Source organism: Schistocerca gregaria, chromosome 8 (genome assembly GCF_023897955.1).
Source record: "Schistocerca gregaria isolate iqSchGreg1 chromosome 8, iqSchGreg1.2, whole genome shotgun sequence".
NCBI classification, from domain to species: Eukaryota; Metazoa; Arthropoda; class Insecta; order Orthoptera; family Acrididae; genus Schistocerca; species Schistocerca gregaria.
Window position 1 is genome coordinate 254,987,427 of NC_064927.1, and position 26,238 is coordinate 255,013,664.

Here is a 26,238-nt window from a genome sequence, read left to right on the forward strand (position 1 = left end):
TTGCCAGTGGTCGGCGGAAGGTGCACATGCCCGTCGACCTGGGACCGGACCGCAGCGACGCACGGATGCACGCCAAGACCGTAGGATCCTACGCAGTGCCATAGGGGACCGCATAGCCACTTCCCAGCAAATTAGGGACACTGTTGCTCCTGGGGTATCGGCGAGGACCATTCGCAACCGTCTCCATGAAGCTGGGGTACGGTCCCGCACACCGTTAGGCCGTCTTCCGCTCACGCCCCAACATCGTGCAGCCCGCCTCCAGTGGTGTCGCAACAGGCGTGAATGGAGGGACGAATGGAGACGTGTCATCTTCAGCGATGAGAGTTGCTTCTGCCTTGGTGCCAATGATGGTCGTATGCGTGTTTGGCGCCATGCAGGTGAGGGCCACAATCAGGACTGCATACGACCGAGGCACACAGGGCCAACGCCCAGCATCATGGTGTGGGGAGCGATCTCCTACACTGGCCGTACACCTCTGGTGATCGTCGAGGGGACACTGAATAGTGCACGGTACATCCAAACCGTCATCGAACCCATCGTTCTACCATTCCTAGACCGGCAAGGGAACTTGCTGTTCCAACGGGACAATGCACGTCCGCATGTATCCCGTGCCACCCAACGTGCTCTAGAAGGTGTAAGTCAAATAACTGGCCAGCAAGATCTCCGGATCTGTCCCCCATTGAGCATGTTTGGGACTGGATGAAGCGTCGTCTCACGCGGTCTGCACGTCCAGCACGAACGCTGGTCCAACTGAGGCGCCAGGTGGAAATAGCATTTCAAGCCGTTTCACAGGACTACATCCAGCATCTCTACGATCTTCTCCATGGGAGAATAGCAGCCTGCATTGTTGCGAAAGGTGGATATACACTGTACTAGTACCGACGTTGTGCATGCTCTGTTGCCTGTGTCTATGTGCCTGTGGTTCTGTCAGTGTGATCATGTGATGTATCTGACCCCAGGAATGTGTCAATAAAGTTTCCCCTTGTCATCCCATAGCCATGGTTTCTTTTTGCGTAATAAATTAAGCAGGGCACCACTGTTCATCAGTTGTCTGGGTGTGAACTTATGGAAGAGTGACACTAATCTTAAATAAACTTTAAGTTGTTACTTGTTCCTAGCTGCAGGACAATTGTGTAAGGCATCGAGTTTCTTAGGATCAGGGAGGATACCTTGTTTGGAGATAATGCGACCAAGAAATTTTACCTTTACCCTGCCAAAGTCAGACTTTTATAAAAATTGGCTGTCTTCCTGTATTCTGATAAACATTGTAAGACTTTCTCAATCAGCTGAATGTGTTGTGAATAAATGGGAGTGGTAATTAATGAGTCATCAACATAGACCATAATCTTGCTAAGTAGCTCTGGTCCGAATACTTTATCTAATTCTGTGATGAATACAACTCCACTTATATTCAGATCAAATGGCAGAACGCAATATTCAAAGCTCCTACCACCATGTACAAAAGCTGTGTACTTTCTACTTTCTGGATGGCGTTTGAATTGTCAGTGGGACACTCGGAGGTCCGATGTGGTAAAATACTGGGTATTATGGAACTTCAGCAGTTGTTTGTCTAGGTTGACAGGCCTAATTCAAACTGTTACTAGGATCTTATTAATACCTCAAGCATCCATAACGAGTCTTACTGATCTGTTTGGTTTACTTACAGGCAGTATGGGGCTATGGTAAGGTGAAAAGGAATGTTGAGTGACTCCCCATTTAATCATTTGATTGATTTCTTCTTGTACTGCCTCTCTTTTCATCCAAGGAATGATGATACACTAAATGTTTTATGTGTGTTAACAATCACTTTGTACTGATAATCCTTAATAACTTCAAGTGCTTTCCAAATACATGTGCATAATTAAATAAAAGATCTGTAAGTTCCTGTTGCTCCTATTCATTTAAGGTGCTGGAGTCATTTACCTTTTGCTCTACCATTTTGTAGTTTACATCTTATTCTGGCACTTGTTCATTATAGTGAGTATTTACAAATAATACAGCAGGAAAAACAGACTGAACTGTCTCATCAGATTCCTTCTTCTGCTTGCCTTCTTGTCTGACATTTTTATTAAATTGATAGAAAATACCTGTTCATTTACACTAAAGTAGCATTTACCACTTCCTATGTCAATTTACATCTTATAAGTCCTAAAAGCGCCCATCCCAATCAAACAATTTGCTATTAATTTGTCGATAATTATAAAATTACATTTGACAATAAAGTATCCTATTTTCAATAGAATAAGTGCTTGTAACTTCACTACTTTTAATTTGTTGCCAGTGGCTGTCTATATTCTACAATTCTACACCAGGAGCGTGGGAATTTTAAATCTTTTCTTTAACTCTTGGAAAAATTCAGTTGACGTTAAGTTAGTCATTCCACCAGTGTCTAGAACTAAGTGTACTTCCATGTCAAATATCATTGTCTTTGTAACTGCCTGTATCTGCTCTTTGTAAAAGTTTTCTTGAACTTCTTCCTCATGTCAGTATAAATCATCTTTCATTTCACCTTCTTTATTGTATCTCACAAAACGTGTTTATGAGTGTATTGCCCCACACTCTAACTATTCAGCAGTGTGGGGCCTCACTGCGGCTAGTTGGAGTTTTCCGTCAGTGCAGAAGTATTGACCTCAGTGACTGTAGTTGTATAATTATAGTTTGCGCTGCTATGTTGTCCAAAGGTTATCTGCGTCTGTTACTATTTACGGGCAGTGGATAGCCTTGCACAGGCAGACTGTGGTTCACTTGTCCATTGCAATTGTTTCTGTTGTTCTGATAACCTCAGGTAAATCTTTTGTTTTTCCATTTCCATTATCATATCCAGTCCCTCTTTGTATGCTCTGTGTCAGATATGTTTGACATGCTTTTTGTATAGTAATATTATTATTTACAGGTTGGTTTCCAAAGATGGGTTGAGGAGTTTGTTTATCTGCTGCTTTATGTTGCCATGGTGCTTCTTCATTAATCAGGTCAATGGAATCCAAAACTGACAAAAGGTATTAGTGTCATGTTCTGGTGTGGTTACTAATTTTTCCCTTATGTGTGGCACAAGTCCGCTCTTTAATATTTTCAATACATCCACCTGTGATATGGGATTGGTCCAACATCTGGTTTTACATAAATACCTTTTCAAATCACCCTGCAAGCTTCTGTGATTGGTATTAAATGGAGCCGAGTTAAAGACTTCACATCTTTATCTCTCCTGAATGGCTTCTGATCAGTTGTCCACCCTGAGGCATCACCCGTAGAAAAAGAATTCAAGGAATTCAATCAGTTCATAAGAACATAAACACACACACACACACATGCAAAATGGGTAGAATATGTCATCCCTTTCATGCAGGTCATCAGCAATCTTACAGATCCTTCCACTGGTTTCACACCAAATGAATTAATGTTTTACACCACACAAAAGAATGAATGGGAGTCATCCCTACCAAAAATACCAGCCAAGGAAATGACATTATAGGAGAAGATTAAACAAGCAGTAATTACACTAGAAAACAGGGCTGAATACAGGGAAAAAAATCTATGATCAGAAAGTGAAAAGTTTTATACGGTTTGCTGAAGGCCAATGAGCTTTGTTACGAACACGTCCTAAGGCAACAAAAATAGGAAAGTTAAACAAGAGGTGGCATTTACTTTATACACGACCATACATAATTTCCAAATTCCCATATCCTGGAGCATATAAACTGATTTATGAGAGGACTGGTCGAGCCAAAGGTCTCTTACCCTCCAATGGCCAGCTTCACACATCCATCCACATCAAACCCACCAACAAGCAACAGTACGTACATTATGACAGCTGCCACCCATTCCATATCAAATGTCCCTTCCCTACAGCCTAGGCCTTCGTGGCAAACGAATCTGCTCCAGTCCTGAATCCCTGAACCATTACACCAACAACCTGAAAACAGCTTTCACATCCCGCAACTACCCTCCCAACCTGGTACAGAAGCAAATAACCAGAGCCACTTCCTCATCCCCTCAAACCCAGAACCTCTCACAGAAGAACCCCAAAAGTGCCCCACTTGTGACAGGATACTTCCCGGGACTGGATCAGACTCTGAATGTGGCTCTCCAGCAGGGATACGACTTCCTAAAATCCTGCCCCAAAATGAGATCCATCCTTCATGAAATCCTCCCCACTCCACCAAGAGTGTCTTTCCGCCGTCCACCTAACCTTCGTGACCTCTTGGTTCATCCCTATGAAATCCCCAAACCACCTTCCCTACCTTTTGTCTAAGAAAGCACAATCAAATTTCTTGCAACTGTGATGATGTTCTGCCATTTCAGTGGTCCACAAAATAATGTCACCTAGGGTGTAACCAACAACAAATCTTATCTTTTGAGCCTCCTACCAGTTACGCGAATATACATTGCAGAAAACACTGATAAAAATACCGGGTTCATCAGCTTCCATCTGTTGAATCTGTGGGAAACTGCCTATGTCCAATCATCCCTTCATCAGCGAAGATGGATGTTAAACTTGCAGCATTATCAGATATCGGTGTGTTACAAGTGCGTGGAGCATTGTGTGGCAATGGCACATGTGTTGCAGGTACTGCTGTAGGTAAATTACAAATTTTTCAATCTTCACTTGCGCATGCTACCAGGCTTGTGACCAGATGTGGATAACTATTACTTGCATCTGACTTAGGCACAGGTAGATGAATATTAGCAACATGACCTAGTTCATTTGATGATTCAGTTTCCCCTTTCTTCGTGGACTCTTCTACTGTGTCTACATATGCTTTGCATTCAGATACTACCTTCTGCACTAATGTACTACCTTGATCTAAGATACCTGCTTCTGCTCTTTTGGTTATAATGTTGGAATTTTTCCCTATCTCAGTTCTTTCCCTTTTGTCACATTGAGGCTCTAATTCCAAGCTTTCTACTCATAATGTCAACTCCTCTACTGCCAATGGTAAAGCTTCATATTCCTTGTGTAACGTGTTGACAGTATTGGTCACTTTCTTTATACTATTAGACATTTCGTTTTGATTTGCCCTTATACTATTATTCGTGTCTGTGATTTTCTTTAATTTTCTGTCTACGTGTTCTTGATTGTCACTAACTGAACCTACCTTTTCGTACAAACATCAATGCTTTTTCAAACTTCAGAAATAACCTCCTGTTTTAATTGTTTTTTTCATTTCCTTTAAATTTTCAGATACCTTCATGAGTAAATTTTCTGTCACATCATTGAATTTTTGTGTGTTACTGTTTTGGAAATCTTCCAACACCTGTTTTTGTTCTGTTTTGAAATCTGTAAAACCTTGCAACAAATCGCTATATTTTGTGTTCACGTTACTAAGCTGTTGTGTAACTGTATTTACATTCAGTTGTCAGTAATCACTGTAAGAGCATGTTGGTGGTACTATTATTGTTGCTATTGGCTGCACTTTGCATGTTAATGCTCGGATAACCAATAATCGGTGTCTGTCGTATGTTGTCAAAATACATTGCTGTTCCATATTCCAGTGCTTTGTTTAGCAGGGATATATTGCTTTGGGAGATGGTGTGAAACAGTCTCATTGATAGTCGTCATGGTATTGCCATAGTTTGTCTGTGTATCTGTGCTGTCATTTGTTACATCTGTGATACCTATCTCTCATGCTGCATTTCGATAAATTCCTATCGGTTTGTCAAAAAGTATTACAACACAAAAGACTGAAATTTTCATAATAATTTACACTATACTGATGAGTCGAAGTATGGTATGATTTCTGATCCTTTCGATTAATAAATTTTCTGCTAGCGAAGCTGTGAAGAAAAAGGAAGCTAAATACCACAAGAGAGGCACTACTAAGCATAATTATGCAAGCTGTTGCGCAAATTTCCTACCTTCTGTGCTGCATAGTCAAGCAGCTCACTTATGTCTCCTGTTGTTTTATAAATTGGTCCCTTTAATTCCCTGCCCCTCATTTTCATATAATATAGCTTTTGTTGCACTCGTACTCATACAATAAGAAAATAGACAAAAATTAGTTTTTCTTTTCCACAATAATAACAAAATTTTTGTGTATGTTCATTTAACATTCACTCGAAAAATTCTGTTCATGTTTACCTATGACTCACCCATTGTATTAGTTCTGTTGATCAATTTTGGAGTTACCGTGCTGGGAGGCAGCCCACCAGATAACACAAAAAGCATGAATTGGCATGAAATCTTATGTGATGAGAGATAATTACTACTTGCAGTATTAGAATTAAAGCATGAATTCTTGTTGAAACTAAATTTCATCCCAAGAACTATCTTCCTCGCAATGTAAGAAAATTACAATGCAGTATGCCAATACTGAAGTCACACAAATAGTATTTTGCAGCAACTTGATGCTTAACAAAAAGGCAATTGTTCTGATTGTTACACATATATGTATATATAAAATAGAAGTCACTATTAAGCTATGCTGATGTTACCTCTCATTTTCTGTTGGTGATTAGGGAATATATATCTTAAGATGTCTTGCAGGATGGAAGAAATTACTGCCTCTTCTTATGACTGCAGACAAAAGTCAAGCTTGTGAACAGTGTTGGCATAATAAATAAAACTATTCTCACATCTATGATAACTCTTAACATATATAATTTACTTTTACACTTTTATCACACATACCATTTACTGCACAGATTGTTAATGCCCAAGTAAATTTACACATTCTTTTTGTGTGAGGTCTAAAACATTTGTACTCTCATGCAATACTGAAATAAAAGTTGTTAAAAAAAATTGAATAGTCTCCTGACATGATTCTTTTGTTACAAGCATTATTTTAAAAGCTTATTTTTGCCATCTTCTGTTGTGCTGTACCAATTTCTTATTACTAATGAGGAAAATGAAACATTGATAATGCAAGACAAAATAAAAGTTATTTACACAACACAGTATCCGAAAATACTATGAATTAATTAATAAAACCAAAAAGTGCTGAAAACAAGGTAGAAATTCTGCGCACATTGTCAAGAGTTGATTCCGTATTGTGGTAATTTGTCACAGAACGTAGCTAACATTTTAAAGCCATTTAAGGATAAAGATGTATTAAAAAAAGCAGTAGGTGTATAGATAGGATAAAGCAGGCAGCTACAAATTTCAGTAGCACCTCTTGTGATACAAACTGTATCCATCAAACTGGTAGTTCCTTCAAATTGAAGTACAGTGAACATAAAGATCTATTTTAACATCAAAATTATAAAAAGTTTCATGGATTCATGGACATTTATGAAACTTGCACCCTTTAATAGCAATTCAAGAACATTTTACAATCTTGTATCTTTAAAATAAAGGTAGCAAATTGAATCTTCTGAAACAACTGGTGATTATGGTGCATAGCACAAAAGATTAAATTATGTTAAATAAACAGATTACAGATGACGTAAAAAACCTTTGAAAATTTTTTGTGGAACTGTTATAATTTTAACATTATCTGTTTTAGATATATTTAATACCTGATGTATTATTGATATTGTCTGTGATAATTTTAGCTCCGAGTGATTTCTGTTGGAGATATTTGATACTTGTGGCAACTGGTGCACAGGATGCCCACATGATAGGGGATGGTTAGGCAGGAGTGTGGGAGCGTTACGATTGGACTATGGTATGAATTGGGACAGACCTGCACTTAGACAGCTGCCACCATTTTCACACCAAAAAATCCCTCCCATACAGCCTGACCAACCATGGAAGACACATCTGCAGTGATGAGAAGTCTCATGCCTCACAAAGACCTTTGCAGAGAGGCAATACCCTCAAGACCTAATAAACAAACAGATCTCCCATGCCATATCCCCACACACACCTTATCCTCACACCCATCCCAAGAATCAACTACATAGAAGCACCCCACTTGTCACCCAATACCACCTGGGATGGGAACAACTGAACCATGTCCCTTGACGGTACTTTGATAATCTATTATTATGCTCTGAAATGGGGGACATCCTACCCAAGGTACATCCATCCCCTCCCAAAGTGGTGTTCTACCAGCCGCCTAACCTCCACAACATCCTAGTCCATCCTTATGTTACTCCTACCCCCAGAGTCCCTTGCCACAGGGATCATACCCTTGTGGAAGACCCAGATGCAAGACACTTCCAATCCACCCATCCAGCACTTCCTACTCCTCTCCAATCACAGGCTTATCCTACCCCATCAGAGGCCGGCCCACCAGTGAAAGCAGTCATGTTATATACCAGCTCAGTTGCAACCACTGCACAGCATTTTACATTGCTATGACAACCAACCATCTGTCAACCAAAATGAATGGCCACTGCCAAACTGTAACCAATAACAAGATGGACCCCTCAGTGGCACAACATGCAGCAGAGCACAACATGCGGGATTTCAATGACTGCTGCACAACCCATGCAATCTGGACCCTCCCCACCACCACCAGCCCTTCTGAGATATGCAGATGAAAGCTATCCTTACAGCACATCATTTGCTCCAATAACCTACCTGGCCTAAACCTAAGGTAACTCACTTCAACTACCCTTCTTGTAGATGGGTGTGACCTGTGTCTTTTTCGAAGAACTGGGCACAGTGTTTTGTTTAAGGGATCTACAACAGATTGTAATTAGAAGAGGGGGTAACTCTGCACCAAATTCAGTATAGAAACTGGTAGGGTTCCATGGACCTGGAGCTCTGCTCAATTTTAATCATTTCAGCTATTTTTCAACACCACTGACACTAAAACTTATTTCATTCATCTTTCCAGTGGTACAAGGGTTAAATTTGGGCAGTATGTTTGGTGCCACTAACAGCCTTTTAATATGACCAGTATTTCTTGTGGTTTAGTGAAATATCATTTGACAATATTCTGGCATGGTAGTCATTGAAGGCGTCATGCATTGCTTACTTGACACCCAACTCGTTTAATTCAGCATCTCTGTATCTATGGCCCTACACTTTGTTTTACACCTGTCATGCAGTAACCTCTGTTTCTTTAGAAGTTTCTTTACAGGTTCCCTTCCATTATGAACTGTTCTACTGGGTACATATCCGCCCAGTGCATGATCAACTGTTCTTTCAAATTTGCACCATAGTTCCTCTACATGCTGCTGCCCTGTGTTAAAATGTTTCAAATTCATCATGAGATATGCCACTACAAATTTTTATGTAGTGTACTGAACATATATACCTTTCTGCTTGTTGTAGTTGTCCTTTGCACTTTGGTCATCATCATCATTGTTGCCACAACTGCATCATGGTCACTGATACGAGTTTTTATGTGGACTTCCTCATAGAGGTCATGTCTATTTGTTGCCATTAGATCCAATATATTTCCATCATGAATGGGGGTACCTAACTATCTGTTCTAGGTAGTTTTCAGTGAAGTCTTTTAGTAATGTTTCACAGGATGTCTTTATCACACCCACTACTAAAAAAACTGTAATTTTCCAAATTAGTCATTGGATGATTTAAGTGTCCATAAAGTCTCCACTGCCGATTACAGTATGATTGGGGTACTTACGTACAAGTGAACTGAAGTTTTCTATAAATTTTTGGTTACATCAGGAGATGAGTCGGGGGGAGGGGGAGGGGGGGGGAGGGGCGATAGAGGGATCCAATTATCATTTTATGCGCACCCTTATCACTGTGTCTTGGCCATACAATCTCACATATAGCTTCAGTTTCTTTCTTGATGGAATCAAGTTTCTTGTCTACTGTGACAAATACACGATCACTGTTCCTCATTTGTCGATCCTTCAATATACACTTCAGTTTTCCACAAGAATCTTACTGCAATCATCTTCAAGTTTCAACCAGCTTCCTGTACCTACTATTATGTGAGCGTCACTGCTTTTCAGGAGTGCTTCAAACTCTGGCACTTTTTGTGAATGCTTTGGCAGTTTACCATTAGGAATTTAATACCCACACCTGTGGTTCACATTTCTTTCAATCATACAGTGAGTCGCCTAACCTTGTGTGCACCCCACACACAGTTTGCTTCCAGCATAGCTCACGTGACCCGTTTAGGAGGGACCCTACAGTTATCAACCCTATGGTGCATGTCCAGTAAGTCTCAGCCTAGCTTTTCACAGAATCTTTGAAGTCTCTGGTTCAGTCCTTCCACTGGACTCAGAACCAAAGTTCCATGATCAGTTCTGGGGAAAATCTTTAATCAGCAATTACAGCTTGTGGACTGGTCTCCTGTATATGCTACAGTTGATGTTAATTCGAAATTTAATATATTTATCAATGAAGTTACAAGCCTTTTGAAGATGCGTTTCCTAAAAAATCAGTAAGAGAAAACCTATTCAAATCTGGAAACAAGCCTTGGATTACTAAAGGCATCAAAATCTATTGTAAAACAAGAAGAGAAATACATGCTGCAGCCAGGAGTTCAAATGATAACAGTAGGATTACACACTATAAAGTCTACAATAAAGTTCTGAATAAGACCATTCAGCCAGAAAAGAACATGTGTTTGAAGGCAGAAATTGACAACTCGAGCAATAAAGTAAAAACTATCTGGAAATTTGTAAAGAAGGAAATGGGGAAAAATGCAGTTTGTAGTGAAAATATCCTAATCAAAATCCAATCTTGTTAGCAACACAAAAACAGTTGCAGACACATTCAACAACAATTTTTAAACAGTAACAGAAAAAATAGGTTTACGAGGGTCCATGAAACAAGCCATCAATCTTTTGAAAGCTATAGTACCTGGTTCACACATGTAGGTAGAAACAGTCACGGTTCAAGAAATTGAAAGAATTATTAAATCCCTGAAAAGTAAAAACTCTGCTGGAAATGACAATATTTCTAACAAATTTTTTAATTACTGCTCCAGCCATGTAAGTAAAGTCCTTTACCACATTTTTGATGGATCACTTAAGCAAGGCATAGTTCCTGAGAGGCTTAAGTATGCAGTTGTAAAACCGCTGTATAAGAAGGGGGATAAGACGGATACTGATAACTGTAGGCCAATATCACTACTGCCAAGCTTTTCAAAGGTTTTAGAGAAACTAATGCATGCCAGGATAGTTAAGTATCTCAGTGAACACAATATCGTCAGCAAAAGTCAGTTTGGATTTCCGAAATGTTTGTCAACAGAAGATGCAATATTTGCATTTACTGGTAAACTCTTGGAATCTATCAACAAAAAACTGAATGTGATTGGCATATTTTGTGACCTAACAAAAGCATTTGACTGTGTAAATCACCAAATTCTTTTACAGAAAGCTGCACATCTTGGTATAAGTGGTGCAGCGGGGAAATGGCTTGACTCATATCTGTCAAACAGGAAGCAAAAAATCGTAGTAGATAGTCAAGATGGTGTCCCATTATCTTCAGAATGGGGTACCATCACATGTGGAGTGCCGCAGGGCTCAGTTCTGGACCCCTACTTTTTATTATAATTATAAATGATCTCCCTCTCTGTACGGAATATTGTAGATTCACCATTTCCGCTGATAACACTACACTACTTATTGATAATTCAGTAGATAAACTTGAGGTTTTAAATGAAACGGTGAACTGGTTTAACATTAATGGTCATTTTTTAAATTACTGTAAAACAGACTACATTCAGTTCCACACAACATCCAAAGATCGGGAAATAGTAGTAAAAATATGTAATCAGACAATAACCAGAGTATATTCCTCAAAAGACCTAGGCTTGCATATTGATAGCAAACTGAATTGGTCAAACCACATCCAGGATGTATGTAAAAGACTAAGTTCAGCAACATATGCATTGCGCATTGTTTCTTCTTATAGAAATATGGAAACCATGAATTCAGCGTATTATGGTTACTTTCATGCTGTTGTCCTCCCAGCCATGCAGCAGCAGCGCCACCTTAGTGGCCAGCCAGCCAGTGGCCACTAGACTCGGAGTCAGTTATGATTGACTGTTAAAGTGTACACACATCTTACTCTGTTTACTTGATCTGTGACTTTCATGTATTGCGTCTTCCTTGAAATATATTTGTTCAACTTGAAGTTATAACAATTGGAGATGAGGTAGTAATTTTTCTTTTCCATCGTTGACCCACATGTTTCCATGCCTACTTTAGAGCAACAATTGCAAGGTCTCATAGAACAGCAAACGCTTCTCACAAATGCGATTCGTGATTTCATCACGGCATCAAATGCTCTTGTCTTCATCTCTACCTCCTTTTCCTCCTTACGAAGAGACTGGTCTGATTATGAAAACTTCTTCGACTGCACTTCTTGGCATTTCATGTCGCGGACGAACAAACATGTAAGTCTCTGTTCCTTTCATGGATTTCACCTCAAATGTATAGGTTATTGTCACAATTGGATCCTTTGAAAGATCCTGCGTCTTTGTCCTTTGCTGAAATGTGCTCACTTCTGTCCGTCTATTTTCAAAAGCAAATGCATGTGGTAGCCTCTCGTGTTGCCTTTTATCATTGTCAAAATCAACCAAATCAGTCCGATCACGCTTGGGCTGCTGAACTTCATGGCCTTAGTAGAAAGTGTCAACTCGTTACTGAAGTTCACAAAGAATCCTACGCCGATTCCATGGTACAGGATGCTATTATCTAGTCGGCATCCGACAAAGAAGCTAGGCATCGTGCCCTTCAGTTGGCTAATCTGACTCTATATGAAGTCCTATCCATCGCTCAGTCTTTTGAAATTTCTCCCACTGCTGGAGCGCAAATAGAGGCATAGGGCGACGTCGGGGAAACTCAACCTCTGTGCAATGTTGATGAAGTGTGTGGCGTGTCCCCGCCGGCCCACAACGCTGCAGTACGCTCCCAAGCACAGCCTCGATCTAACCATAAACAAACCTCTAAAGAACTGCAGCAAAACCCACGGAAACTTCCTTCATGTCCATGGTGTTTTACGAAACATTCATGAGAAGATTGTCCACAGTGTTGGGCCGAGTCTCACAAATGCAAAAAAAAAGGTTCATGTGTCATCAGTTTGCAAATCCGATCGCATACATGATGTTCATGAACATGACGCTGATTCTGATTCTGTGTTGTCTGTCAATTGTACTTCTTCCCTTCCAGAGAAGTTATTCCTCACTGTTCAAATACTTGGTCGAGATGTTCGCATGCAGGTGGATACTTGTTCTGCTGCCACTATCATCAATTCTCAGACATATCTTCAGCTGGGTTCTCCAATCCTGTCACCTGTCACTAGGCAGTTATGGACATACAATAAACAGAAGATTTCTTTCTTGGGACAATTTGATGCTGAGGTTTCTTACAAATCTGTTGTTCCCACTGTTCCTATAGTAATGTGGAGAATCTTTTTGGTTTTGATGCCTTTCGCGTTTTTGGGTTCTCAATAGATGACTCTGTCAATATCTTCTCTTATGCTATTCCTTATGCTCAATTGGATTCCTTGTTGATGACATTTTCGTCGTCCTTTTCTCCTGGGTTAGGCCATGCAAACGACTTTGAAGCTGATATCATGCTCACGGCCTAAGTTTTTTCGGGCTCGTCCCATTCCTATGGCCTTTGTGATCAGGTCAGACGGGAGCTGGATCGTCTTACTGCTTCAGGGGTCTTGCTTCCTGTCACTTCCAGTGAATGGTCCTCTCCTGTCATTGTTGTGGCTAAGCCAAATGGTGATATTCTGTGGCGATTTCAAAGACACTGTAAATACTCAATGCCTTATCGACACTTACCCTATGACTCGACCTGAAGAATTGTTCATTAAACTTGCCGTAGGCCAGTATTTTTCTAAACTTGACCTGTCAGAAGCTTATCATCAACTTCCTCTCGATGCTGATTCCTGGCAGGTTCTGGTCCTTAACACGCCTTTCAGCCTCTATAAATACCAACGATTGCCATTCGGGGTTGCCAGCGCCCATAGCTCTCTTTCTATGATTGTTTGGAACAATTATTGCTCACTGTCCCTGGGTGTATAAATTACCAGGCCGACATTGTTGTCACTGGCTCTACCACTGACGAACATCTTCAGAAATCAAAATTTTTTCAGGCATCTATCATGTACTTGGGGTTTCAACTTTCTTGGGGTGGTATTCGTCCACTTCAGCAAACTGTCGCTGCAATCGATGCCCTTCCTTGCCCTACATTTTTTAAGGAACTGCAGGCCTTCTTGGGGAAAATAGCATTCTATCATAAGTTTTTACCATCTGTTGCTTTGGTGGCTCAGCCATTGCATCGTCTGTTGCATAAAAACGTGCCCTTTCACTGGTCTGCGTGCCTTTTCACTGGTCTGCATCATGTGATGCGGCTATTCAGAAATTGAAGACTATGCTGAAAGAGGCTCTATGCCTGGCTACTTATCAACCTGGCCAACATCTTGTTCTTGCCACGGATGCCACTCAGTACGGGGTCGGTGCAGTCCTTGCGCATCGTTTTTCTGAAGATTCTGAACAACCCATTGCTTATGCCTCCAAAATGCTCACGGATGTCCAACAAAATTATTCTCAAGTTGAAAAAGAAGCTTTGGCCATTATTTATGCTCTTCATAAGTTTGGTGTTTTTCTCTATGGATCACAAACCACTTGTCTCCTTGTTTCATCCATCAACGTTACTTCCTGACAAGGCTGCACACTTCTTCCGACATTGGACTCTTTACTTGTCTCGTTTCAATTATGAGATTCATTTCTGGCCTTTGGCTCAACATGCAAATGCTGATGCACTGTCTCACCTTCCCATGGGTCCTGATCTGGCATTTGATAGGGACGAACTTTTGTGTTTCCACCTGGATGTTGCCAAGCAGCGGGTTGTGGATGGGTTCCCCACCACTGGGGACTGGCTGGCAGCTGCTACGGGTTCTGACACTACCCTCTCACGGGTTTTACACTGTATTCAGAAGGGTTGGCCAGATTGGCCGTCCCCTAAGACTTCTGATCCGTTACGGAGCTACTATGCTTTGCGTTAATGCCTTATGGCCAGGGATGGTGTTATCCTCCTTCCCACCTAAAATGCTTCACCTCGTGTTGTGGTACCTGCGTCTTTGCATGCTTCGATCTTGCACCTCCTTCACCAAGGGCACTGGGGTGTCTTTCGCACAAAGTCTCTGGCGCACTGTCGTGTACTGACCCGGCATCGACTCTGAAATCGCACACATGGTCACTGCTTGCGGCCCTTGTGCATTACAGGCCACTGTCCCAAAGTCATCTTTGTCACCGTGGCCTTCGACTGAGAAGCCCTGGGAGCGTATTCATGCTGACTTCATGGGGGCCTTTTTAGGCACTTATTGGCTTCTCATTCATTGTCCATTGCATGTCGCCTATCACCATGGCAACCACCAATGCAATAGCTCACATTTTCTCTTTGGAAGGCTTTCCCTCTACTCTTGTCACTGATAATGGTCCGCAATTTGCCTCTTTCGATTTTGCAGATTTTTGTGCCCGTCATGGCGTCATGCATGTCACGGCCCCTCCGTTCCATCCACAGTCAAACGGTGAGGTTGAAAGACTGGTCTGCACATTTAAGGCTCAGATGAGGAAACTCCTGACTTCTTCCGCTGCTGATGATGCACTCCTCCAATTTCTGGCTTATTACTGTTTCACCCCCATGGGCGACGACAGCCCGGCTAAGCTCTTACATGGCTGACAGCCCCACACACTACTTCATCTTCTGTGGCCTTCCACCTCATGGCCAATGGTGCCTTCGCTTGGTCGGTTCACCGCCGACCACCTTGTATGGGTAAGGGGATATGGCAGGCAGCCAAAATGGAGTCCTGGCCGTATTTTACGTCACCGTGGCCAACACCTGTATGAAATCCAGATGGACACGGGTGTTGCAGTGCATCATTTGGAGCAGCTTCAGCTTTGTGTGCCAGCAATACCTGTTCTGGATGCCGCTACACCACCTTTGGCTTTACCTGATGCTCGGGATACCGGAATCTCTCATTACTCACAACGCAGTCCTCTCACCATAATACCGGTGCCAGCACAAGAACTGACGCCACCAGGAGACTTTCCCATGCAGGAACCAGATGACCATCATCTGTCAGAGCAACTCTGCTTGCCTCCTTCTCCTACGGACGCGGACACATAGCCCATGTCTCCAGTTATAACAACCGGACTTGCTGCAACGGGCAGATTGGTGCACGGGGCCCCAGCAGATTCAACCCCCATTCTCCTGTCATCTCGACCCATTATCATCGGGGACACTTCTGTCCATACGGGAAGCCTCCTCCTCCAGACTTCATGGCCAGTCAAACAACACCTAAGGACGTTACCAATCTACAGGCGGCCTCCATCAAGACCTGTGCAAAAACTTTAAAGGGGGTAAAACTGCTAAAGTGTACATATGTCTTACTCTGTTTACTTGATCTGTGACTTTCATGTATTGCATCTTCCTTGAAATATATTTGTTCAACTTGAAATTATAACACAATTATGGCATTTGGAATTATATTTTGGGGAAATCAGCCACTGGCTAAAAACAGTACTGTGTGTACAAAAAAGAGCCATAAGGAACATGCAGGAAACTTCTTAAGAAGCTTGAAATACTTACATCCACTGTGCAATATATATTCCCTTTGATGTGCTTCATAAGGAAAGAAAAATCCGTCTTTAAGCTGAATAGTGCATATCACATTCACAATACTAGAAGGAAACATGATATCCACTATAAACACCCAAATCTAAGTATGGTGCAGAAAGGAGTCCATTTCAGTAGGTATAAGATTTTTAATGCCCTCGTTTCAAGAATTAACTGTTCGGTAGATGATGATCTCTTGCTTAAAAAAACCTTAAGGCAGTTCCTATTGCAAGGATCATTTTATACAGTAGAAGAGTTCCTGAACTACAGTATTTAACATTTCTTGTATTGTAAATTACAAATATTTGCCCAAATTTGTATTTGTAGTACCAAATATTTTTATTGTTAACATATTTTGCAATAATTATTTCTCTGTAACACTTATTATTTTGTAATCTTTATCTGTCTTTAAAATGTATTTTTTGTAGTGGGACCTAAGTTACTGTTTACTGTTTTTGTTTTGTTTTATGTATTACCATAAATTATGGCCAAAAGCTTGCAAAATCCACACGTTCCATATCCTGTGATAGTGTCACAACATGGATCACTGGAACAAGAGATAAATAAATAAAAGGGGACAATGTTACAAATTGCGAGCTTAATTGAAACTCCATGTGCGAAGCTGGTCTTTTCGACCTTTTCTGCCAGTCACTGGAATGATCCAAGTACGATCTTGCATCCAGAAGAATAGGCATCATTTCTTCCAACATGCACTACAATCTGCAATTGGTTGCATCCTGTTCAACTACATCTACATCTAAATCTACATTTATACTCCGCAAGCCACCCAACGGTGTATGGCGGAGGGCACTTTACGTGCCACTGTCATTACCTCCCTTTACTGTTCCAGTCGTGTATGATTTGCGGGAAGAACGACTGTCTTAAAGCCTCCATGCATGCTCTAATCTCTCTAATTGTACATTCATGATCTCCTCGGGAGGTACAAGTAGGGGGAAGCAATATATTCGATACCTCATCCAGAAACGCACCCTCTCGAAACCTGGCGAGCAAGCTACACCGCGATGCAGAGCGCCTCTCTTGCCGAGTCTGCCACTTGAGTTTGCTAAACATCTCTGTAATGCTATCATGGTTACCAAATAACCCTGTGACAAAACGCGCTGCTCTTCTTTGGATCTTCTCTATCTCCTCCGTCAACCCGATCTGGCACGGATCCCACACTGATGAGCAATACTCAAGTATAGGTCGAACGAGTGTTTTTTAAGCCACCTCCTTTGTTGATGGACTACATTTTCTAAGGACTCTCCCAATGAATCTCAACCTGGTACCCGCCTTACCAACAATTAATTTTAAATGACCATTCCACTTCAAATCGTTCTGTATGGATACTCCCAGATATTTTAGAGAAGTAACTGCTACCAGTGTTTGTTCCGCTATCATATAATCATACAAAAAAGGATCCTTCATTCTATGTATTCACAATACATTACATTTGTCTATATTAAGGGTCAGTTGCCACTCCCTGCACCAAGTGCCTATCTGCTGCAGATCTTCCTGCATTTCGCTACAATTTTCTAATGCTGCAACTTCTCTGTATACTACAGCATCATCCCTGAAAAGCCGCATGGAACTTCCAACACTATCTACTAGGTCATTTATATATATTGTGAAATATATTGTTAAGTTCTCTCAGTGGCTGTTGAAATAACCTCTTCAACAGGTTTAATGAGGCCCCCAGGCATACACACTGAGTGCCCCTGGTGTCCTTTCCTGCCCCTTCTTAGCCATTTCCCTAAGGGGTCCCATCATTTGCATTACGCTTCAACTGCTGATGATTTTGCATTTGCCTTCTCTTGACACTGGACAAAACCGGTTTCACAAAAACAAGTGAAGTGAGTCCCACTGGCTCAGTTTCAGTGACAGAAAGCACCTCAAACTTTTTGGTTAGTGGGATTGGTACAACCCCCTAAGTCCTCTCTGGTCTCTGTCCATCTGTACAGGATGCATAGATCTGTTGTTGATAAGCCACTCACAGTCAAATGGATGAGTAATTACAGATCCTGTACTTTCTGGAGAGGAGGCACAATCCACAGGAGAGGATAATAGTTGAGGTACCTCTGACACCAATATCACAGGTACACCACTGATGGGAGCTCTTCCAACACACCGGTTTGCAACAGCTGCCAGTCATTTGACAGTAGTCAGGGTGATTTCCAGCTGCTTACAACCAACTCATCCTGTGTTCAAGAACAGCATTCACACTGGGGCTGCATTTTTTCTGGTGCAATGTATTACAAGGCAGTGAACAAATAACTTTAAATGAAGCTGCTGATTGTGTTTTAATCTGTAGGGCTAAAAGTTGCTAATTCATTATGAGAATTGAAGCAAATACACACAACAAGATTTATATTAAGACTTCTTCAATCTACAGAGTGAATAACATTGAGGGTAGCTACAACCCTGTTTTACTCCCTTCTCAAATACTCCTTCTTTTCATATCCTTAGTCTTTTACAACTGGAGTCTAGTTTTTGTACTAGTTATGTAGAACCTTTAGCTCTCTGTATTTTATCTCTGCTACCTTATGAATTTCAAACAGTATTGTTCAGTTAACACTTTTTCTAAATGTACAGTTGCTAAAAATGTAATTGTGCCCTTTTTATAGCCTATCTTCTAAGATAAATCATTGGGTCTTCTGTAAATAATTCATCTCACTATTATGCAACCATAATTTATTGAACTGCTCATCCTGTATTACTTGTACCTGTCAGTTTGGTCAACATATACTTATTTTGCTTGTATCTCCTCCTATTACCAACTCTTCCATACACCTCTGCTGCTGCTTCTACAAGTTTGTTCTTTAAAATTCCCCCACTCTTCTTCCACAATTTGCAACACAACTAGTGGGATTTTGTTTTTACTTTTTTCTGTTAATGTTGCTCAGTTCTGCTTCTTTTATCTGTTATACTCTTGTTCACCTTCCTTCATTTTCTGCTCCTTTCCTCTTCTTCCTTTATCTTTATCTGACATCCAATGTTCACTACCTTAGGTATCTTATGGCATTTCTTTGATTTCTGGTACGTTTCTTACCATTTCATCATCTACTAACATATTATCAACTACCAGTTTTTTAGACCAATAACTGCTGTATCATTTAACATTGTTGCTTTGTCTCTTATCCAATAATGAGTTTCCAGTATTCAATCCATTCATTTTGCTTAAGATCAATGATCTTTAAGCTTTCTTGTTTCTGCTTCTCCAGCTATTTCCTCCATGTACATTTTCATAGCCACTTGTTTCATCAGCTTGCACTATCAGATCTTCCATTACAGTTCTTATTTGAACTCCTCTTTTTCCTCTTAAGTGTACCACATAAGATGATGGTGATGAGGGTGTAGTTGGAGACTGGGGCAGTGGTGATGGGGGTGTGGTGGGGCATTGGGTTGGGAGTGAGGGGGGTGGGGGAGGGGGGGGGAAGCTGCCTACATTTCTAATATAAATGCTTTTTCCCTTCTTTGATGTTTTGGTCTTTATCATTCTCTCCTTTACTCTAGTTAATTTCTCTTTCAGTTCATCTGTCATAACTTGTTTCATGAATGAACAACTGATGTCCTCATAGTTTGGCCTCTTAATCACTTTACAGCTGGTAAATAACAGCAACTGATTATAGTACTGATTGAGCACTGATACCTCCAAATACAGAAAAAATGTCTCATTTCTTTTCCGTGCTTGTTCCTTTCTTCTGGGCTGGCTTTTCCTCCTTTCCTCCTCCCACTTCTTTACCTGTGGATCAAGAATATTGTTTCTTCAGACACTCTGTGATAGAGGTACCATACTTTAAAATTTCAGTTGATGTATGAAATGTCCCTCCATGAACCATGGACCTTGCCGCTGGTGGGGAGGCTTGCATGCTTCAATGACACAGATAGCCGTTCCGTAGGTGCAACCACAACGGAGGGGTATCTGTTGAGAGGTCAGATAAATGTGTGGTTCCTGAAGAGGGGCAGCAGCCTATTCAGTAGTTCCAGGGGCAACAGTCTGGATGATTGACTGATCTGGCCCTGTAACACTAACCAAAACGGGCTTGGTGTGCTAGTACTGCGAATGACTGAAAGCAAGTGGAAACTACAGCCATAATTTTTCCGGAGGGCTTGCAGCTTTACTGTATGGTTAAATGATGATGCTATCCCCTTGGGTCAAATATTCTGGACGTAAAATAGTCCCCTATTTAGATCTCTGTGCGGGGATTACTCAGGGGGGCGTCGTTATCAGGAGGCAAAAAAAATGGCGTTTTATGGATCAGAGCATGGAATGTCAGATCCCTTAATTGGGCAGGTAGGTTAGAAAATTTAAAAAGAGAAATGGATAGGTTAAAGTTAGATATAGTGGGAATTAGTGAAGTTCGGTGGCAGGAGGAACAAGACTTCTGGTCAGGTGAATATGGGTTATAAAAACGAAATCAAATTCGTGTAATGCAGAAGTAGGTTTAATAATGAATAAAAAAAATAGGAGTACAGATAAGCTACTACAAACAGCATAGTGAACACATTATTGTGGCCAAGGTAGATACACCACAGGAGTACAAGTATCAATGCCAACTAGCTCCACAGATGATGAATAGATTGATGAAATGTATGATGAGATAAAAGAAATTAGTGAAGAGATACAAAAATTTAATAGTCATGGGTGACTGGAATTTGATAGTAGGAAAAGGAAGAAAATGGAACATAGTAGGTGAATATGGAACAGGGGGAAAGAAATGAAAGAGGATGCCGCCTGATAGAATTTTGCACCAAGCATAACTTAATCATAACTATCACTTGGTTCAAGAATTATGAAAGAAAGTTGTATAATGGAAAAGGCCTGAAGATACTGGAAGGTTTCAGGTAGATTATATAACGGTACGACATTTCCAGGGGCAGATGTGGACCCTGACCACAATCTATTGGTTATAAGCTGTAGATTAAAACTAAAGAAACTGCAAAAAGTTGGGAATTTAAGAAGATGGTACATGGGTAAACTGAAAGAACCAGAGGTTGTGGAGAGTTTCAGGGAGGACATTAGGGAATGATTGACAGGAACAGGGAAAAAAAATACAGCAGAAGAACAATGGGTAGCTTTGAGGAATGAAATAGCGAAGGCAGCAGAGGATCAAGTAGGTAAAAAGATGAGGGCCAGTAGAAATCCTTGGGTAACAGAAGATATATTGAATTTAATTGATGAAAGGAGAAAATATAAAAATTCAGTAATTGAAGCAGGTAAAAAGGAATAAAAACGTGTCAAAAATGGGATCGACAGGAAGTGAAGAATGGCTAAGCAGGGATGGCCAGAGGACAAATGTAAGGATGTAGAGGTATATCTCACTAGGGTAAGATAGATACTGCCCACAGGAAAATTAAAGAGACGTTTGTAGAAAAGGGAACCACTTTTATGAATATCAAGAGCTCAGATGGAAACCTAGTTCTAAGCAAAGAAGGGAAAGCAGAAAGGTGGAAGGAGTATATAGAGGGTCTATACAAGGGTGATTTACTTGAGGAAAATATTATGGTAATGGAAGTGGATGTAGAAGAATATGAAATGGGAGACATGATGCTGCGTGAAGAGTTTGACAGAGCACTGAAAGACCTAAGTCGATACAAGGCCACGGAAGTAGACAACTTTGCATTAGAACTACTGACAGCCTTGGGACAGCCAGCCCTGACAAAACTATACCATATTGTGAGCAAGATGTATGAGTCAGACTTCAAGAAGAATATAATTCCAGTCCCAAAGAAAGCATATGTTGACAGATGTGAAAATTATCACACTATCAGCTTAATAAGTCACAGCTGCAAAATACTCACATGAATTCTTTACAGACAAATGGAAAAACTGGTAGAAGCCCACCTTGGGGAAGAACAGTTTGGATTCTGTGGAAATGTTGGAACACATGAGGCAATACAGACCCTACGACTTATCTTAGAAGATAGATTGAAGAAAGGCAAACCTACATTTCTTGCAATTGCAGACTTAGAGAAAGCTTTTGAAAATGTTGACTGGAATACTCTCTTTCAAATACTGAAGGTGGCAGGGGTAAAATAAGGGAGCAAAAGGCTATTTACAATTTGTACAGAAACCAGATGGCAGTTATAAGTGTCGAGGGGCATGAAAGTGAAGCAGTGGTTGGAAAGGGAGTGCGACAGAGCTGTAGCCTATTCCTGATGTTATTCAGTATGTATAGTGAGCAAGCAGTAAAGGGAACAAAAGAATAATTTGGAGTAGGAATTAAAATCCATGGAGAAGAAATTGTAATTCTGTCAGAGACAGCAAAGGCCCTGGAAGAGCACTTGAATAGGATGGACAGTGTCTTGATGGGAGGATATAAGATGAGCACAAGCAAAAGCAAAATGAGGATAATTAGTCAAATTAAGTCATTACATTAGGTAATGAGACACTTAAAGTAGTAAATAAGTTTTGCAATTTGGGGAGCAGAATAACTGATTATGGTTAAAGTAGAGGGGATATAAAATGTATGTTGACTGGCAATAACAAGGAAAGCGTTTCTGAAGAAGAGAAATTTGTCATCATCAAATATAGATTTAAATGTCAGGAAGTCGTTCCTGAAAGTATTTTTATGCAGTGTAACCATGTATGGAAGTGAAACATGGATGATACATAGTTTGGACAAGATGAGAATAGAAGCTTTCGAAATGTGGTGGTACAGAAGAATGCTGAAGATTAGATGGTTAGATCACATAAGTAATGATGAGGTATTGAATAGTATTGGGGAAAAGCGAAATTTGTGGTTCAACTTGACTAGATGAAGGGATCGGTTGGTAGGACATGGTCTGAGGCATCAAGGGATCACCAATTTAGTATTGCAGGACAATGTGGAGTGTAAAAATTGTAGAGGAAGACTAAGAGATGAATACACTAAACAGATTCAAAAGAATGTAGGTTGAAGTGGGTACTGGGAGATGAAGAAGCTTGCACAGGATAGAGTAGTATAGAGAGCTGCATATGAAATGAATATAAAATTTCATAAACGTTATTGAATTCTAATTTTTTATGTGTTGAAATAAATATTAAAATGTCTGTCTTTGTGGTTAAATTATATTATATGTTTCAGTACTTCTTTTATCCATTTACAGACTGTGGAGGTTCTTTGGAATTGCCCTCTGGAATTCTGGAATACAGTCCACAAGTTCCAACTCTTATGGATGACGTTTGGAAAAATAATGTTGTATGCCAGTGGAAGGTGAAAGTACCAGCAGGCAGGAACATATCTGTCACTTTTGAACGTTTTGATGTACCTGCTGGTCTTCACGGAGCTGGCTGTGACCAAAATGAATTTCTAATGGTTTGTATGCTCATGGTCTTTCAAGGTTTCAGGTAACACAGATTTTTGGAAATATGAAATATTGCTCATGAAATTTATTGGAAATATAATTGACACTGAGGTTGTGTGATTGCACAAAAATTAATTTATAGTGTTTCTTAAAGTATCATTAATATAATACTCTTTACTGGATACATAATGTTTTTTTTTATTTTTTTAACTAAAAACTTTTAAGTTCAAGTATTCATTCTCTCCTACTCTGTCCTGCTTAAATTTTCAAATCATCCAATATAAATTCTTCAGGTGAATAATAACATTTCTGCACCAGTTTGTCATGTAAGTTTTTTAGTGCTTCAAAATTAACAATCAACAAATCTTTTCATTTTACTTTGTTGTAAATGTTCATACCCATGTACTGTGTACTTTGAGCTGATAACTTTAAATGGTGGGTAGGCAGCATAAAATTGTTTTGATTCTTAGTGTTGTAATGATGTTGAAATTGATTTGTTTCAAATAAATCATGCTTGCTGTGAACAGAGAGAGTCAGTTCATAGATGTTCAGTAAATTATATTGTATGCAATTATACTGTATATCTGAAGTTTTTTGAAGTGGACAACATAATATTTTTCACTTTACATTGTACGTATTTTTGGGAGTACTTTTCTCCGAGCTCCTGCAGTATATAATTCCACACATTATTACTGATTCTGCCCAGCAACTAGAACCTGTGCAACATAATGTAGATTACTAATTCAAAGCAGCTGTAATATTCTATGTTCCTTATATTCATACTAGTTGCATTGTATAATATTGTCATTACAAATACCATACTATTTAACTTATTTACGATGTACTGTGCATGTGACGCCAATTACAAGTTTTTATTCAACTGCTTTTCTTGGACTTTCACACATCTAGCTTCCTGCAAATCCAGGTTTTTGTGATGGATTTGGATGTAATTTAATTTTGCTTGTTTTGTTTTATATTGCATTATCTGGTTTTTCTCCATATTATGTAGATTAAATCAGTTATCTAATTCTTCATATTTACACCAATTTGAGAAATTTGCTCAGTAATGTTAGTTTCAGTATCACAGATATGTCATCTGTGAATGAAACTCAATGACAGTCACTATTAATCAGTAGATTGTGTACGTAAAACAGAAACAGAATGAGACCTTGGATTTTACATTGCAGGACTCATTGTGATATGGTTTTCCATTCTGAACCATAATTTCCTGAATTTGAGGAACTCTTTGTCTTCGACTGGTCAGATAATACCTAAACCATTCTTATGCAATGTCTTTAACTGCATATTTTTCTAGTTATGAATGTAGCAAGCAGCTTTTCACACTAGAAGAAGCCTTTTATAGACGACAAAAAACTGCTGTGGCATGCAAAATGTTGTCTAGAAAGGACAATTTTGCTTAATCCATGGGCTAGTGTCAGAGAGATACTGAAAGAACTGAACTGGAAGAGTTTTGAAGGTAGACATAAATCATCCTGAGAAAGTCGACTAACAAAGATTTAAGAATTGGCTCCAGATGACTTTAGGAATACATTACTATCCCCTGTATATCATTAACATAGGGATCATGAGGATAAGATGACAATAATTATGGCATGTACTGATGCATTGAAACATTCATTCTCCCCGCACTACTTATGTGAATTGAACAGGAAGAAACCATCATAACTGGTACAGTTGGACATACCCTCACCCATGCACCTCACAGAATATAGATGTAGATGTAGAGCAGATGTATTAATTCTGTTATCCATTTTATATTGTTTAAATACATTTGGAAACTACTTATGTGTGTGTGTGTTTCCTCTCTGTCACTCTTGTGAGAACAAGCTTTAATATACAGATAGGGAAGGTTTCCTACAAAGGGAAGTATTGAATCTGAAAGATGGAGGATAGACATGATACTCTGGGTGAAGAAGAAGGAAAAGGAAGGGAATACTAGGAATGTTAGAATATAAGAAGAGAAGAATATAGTCCTTAAAGAGAAATTACATTCCCCTCCCCCACCCACCCAAAGGGTCTCTGTCTGAAGGTACTTCATCAGTGGGCCGGAGGGTGAATATGTTCACCAATTCTACAGAATGGACATCACAGTCTGTGCCTCCATAGGATCCAAAATTTGATTTTAGCACCCTGCTACTCACAGCCTGAGTGGAGAGTAGCAGCACATCCATTCATTCAGTCAACAAAAATATTCAAGCAACATCAACTGGCTTTACACTGCCTTCAAGTACAATACCAAATTAGCTTCATCTATTCCTCAGCTCAATGAGCCACCTCCCTAGATGTTGATCTTCACATCTTATATGGCTCCATAAATGCATCCATTCATACCAAGTGCACCAATCACCGACAGTACCTTCACTCTAGCAGCTGTCACACATCCCACGGCATACAGCTTCATCATCTGGGGACCCCGCATTTGCAATGGAAAGCGGGAGTTGCAAAATATATTAATAACTGAACCATAACCTTTATTGACAGACTATC

General features: G+C 40.1%; 1 protein-coding gene across 1 annotated transcript in view; it reads left to right on the forward strand.

The window, feature by feature from the left end:
* LOC126285431 (cubilin-like) overlaps positions 1 to 26,238 on the forward strand; it is a 1,398,426-nt gene that overhangs the window by 901,873 nt on the left and 470,315 nt on the right. The window contains exon 42 of the mRNA XM_049984811.1: positions 23,533 to 23,741. Coding sequence (XP_049840768.1) covers positions 23,533 to 23,741 — 209 coding nt within the window. The remainder of the gene's footprint in view (positions 1 to 23,532; positions 23,742 to 26,238) is intronic.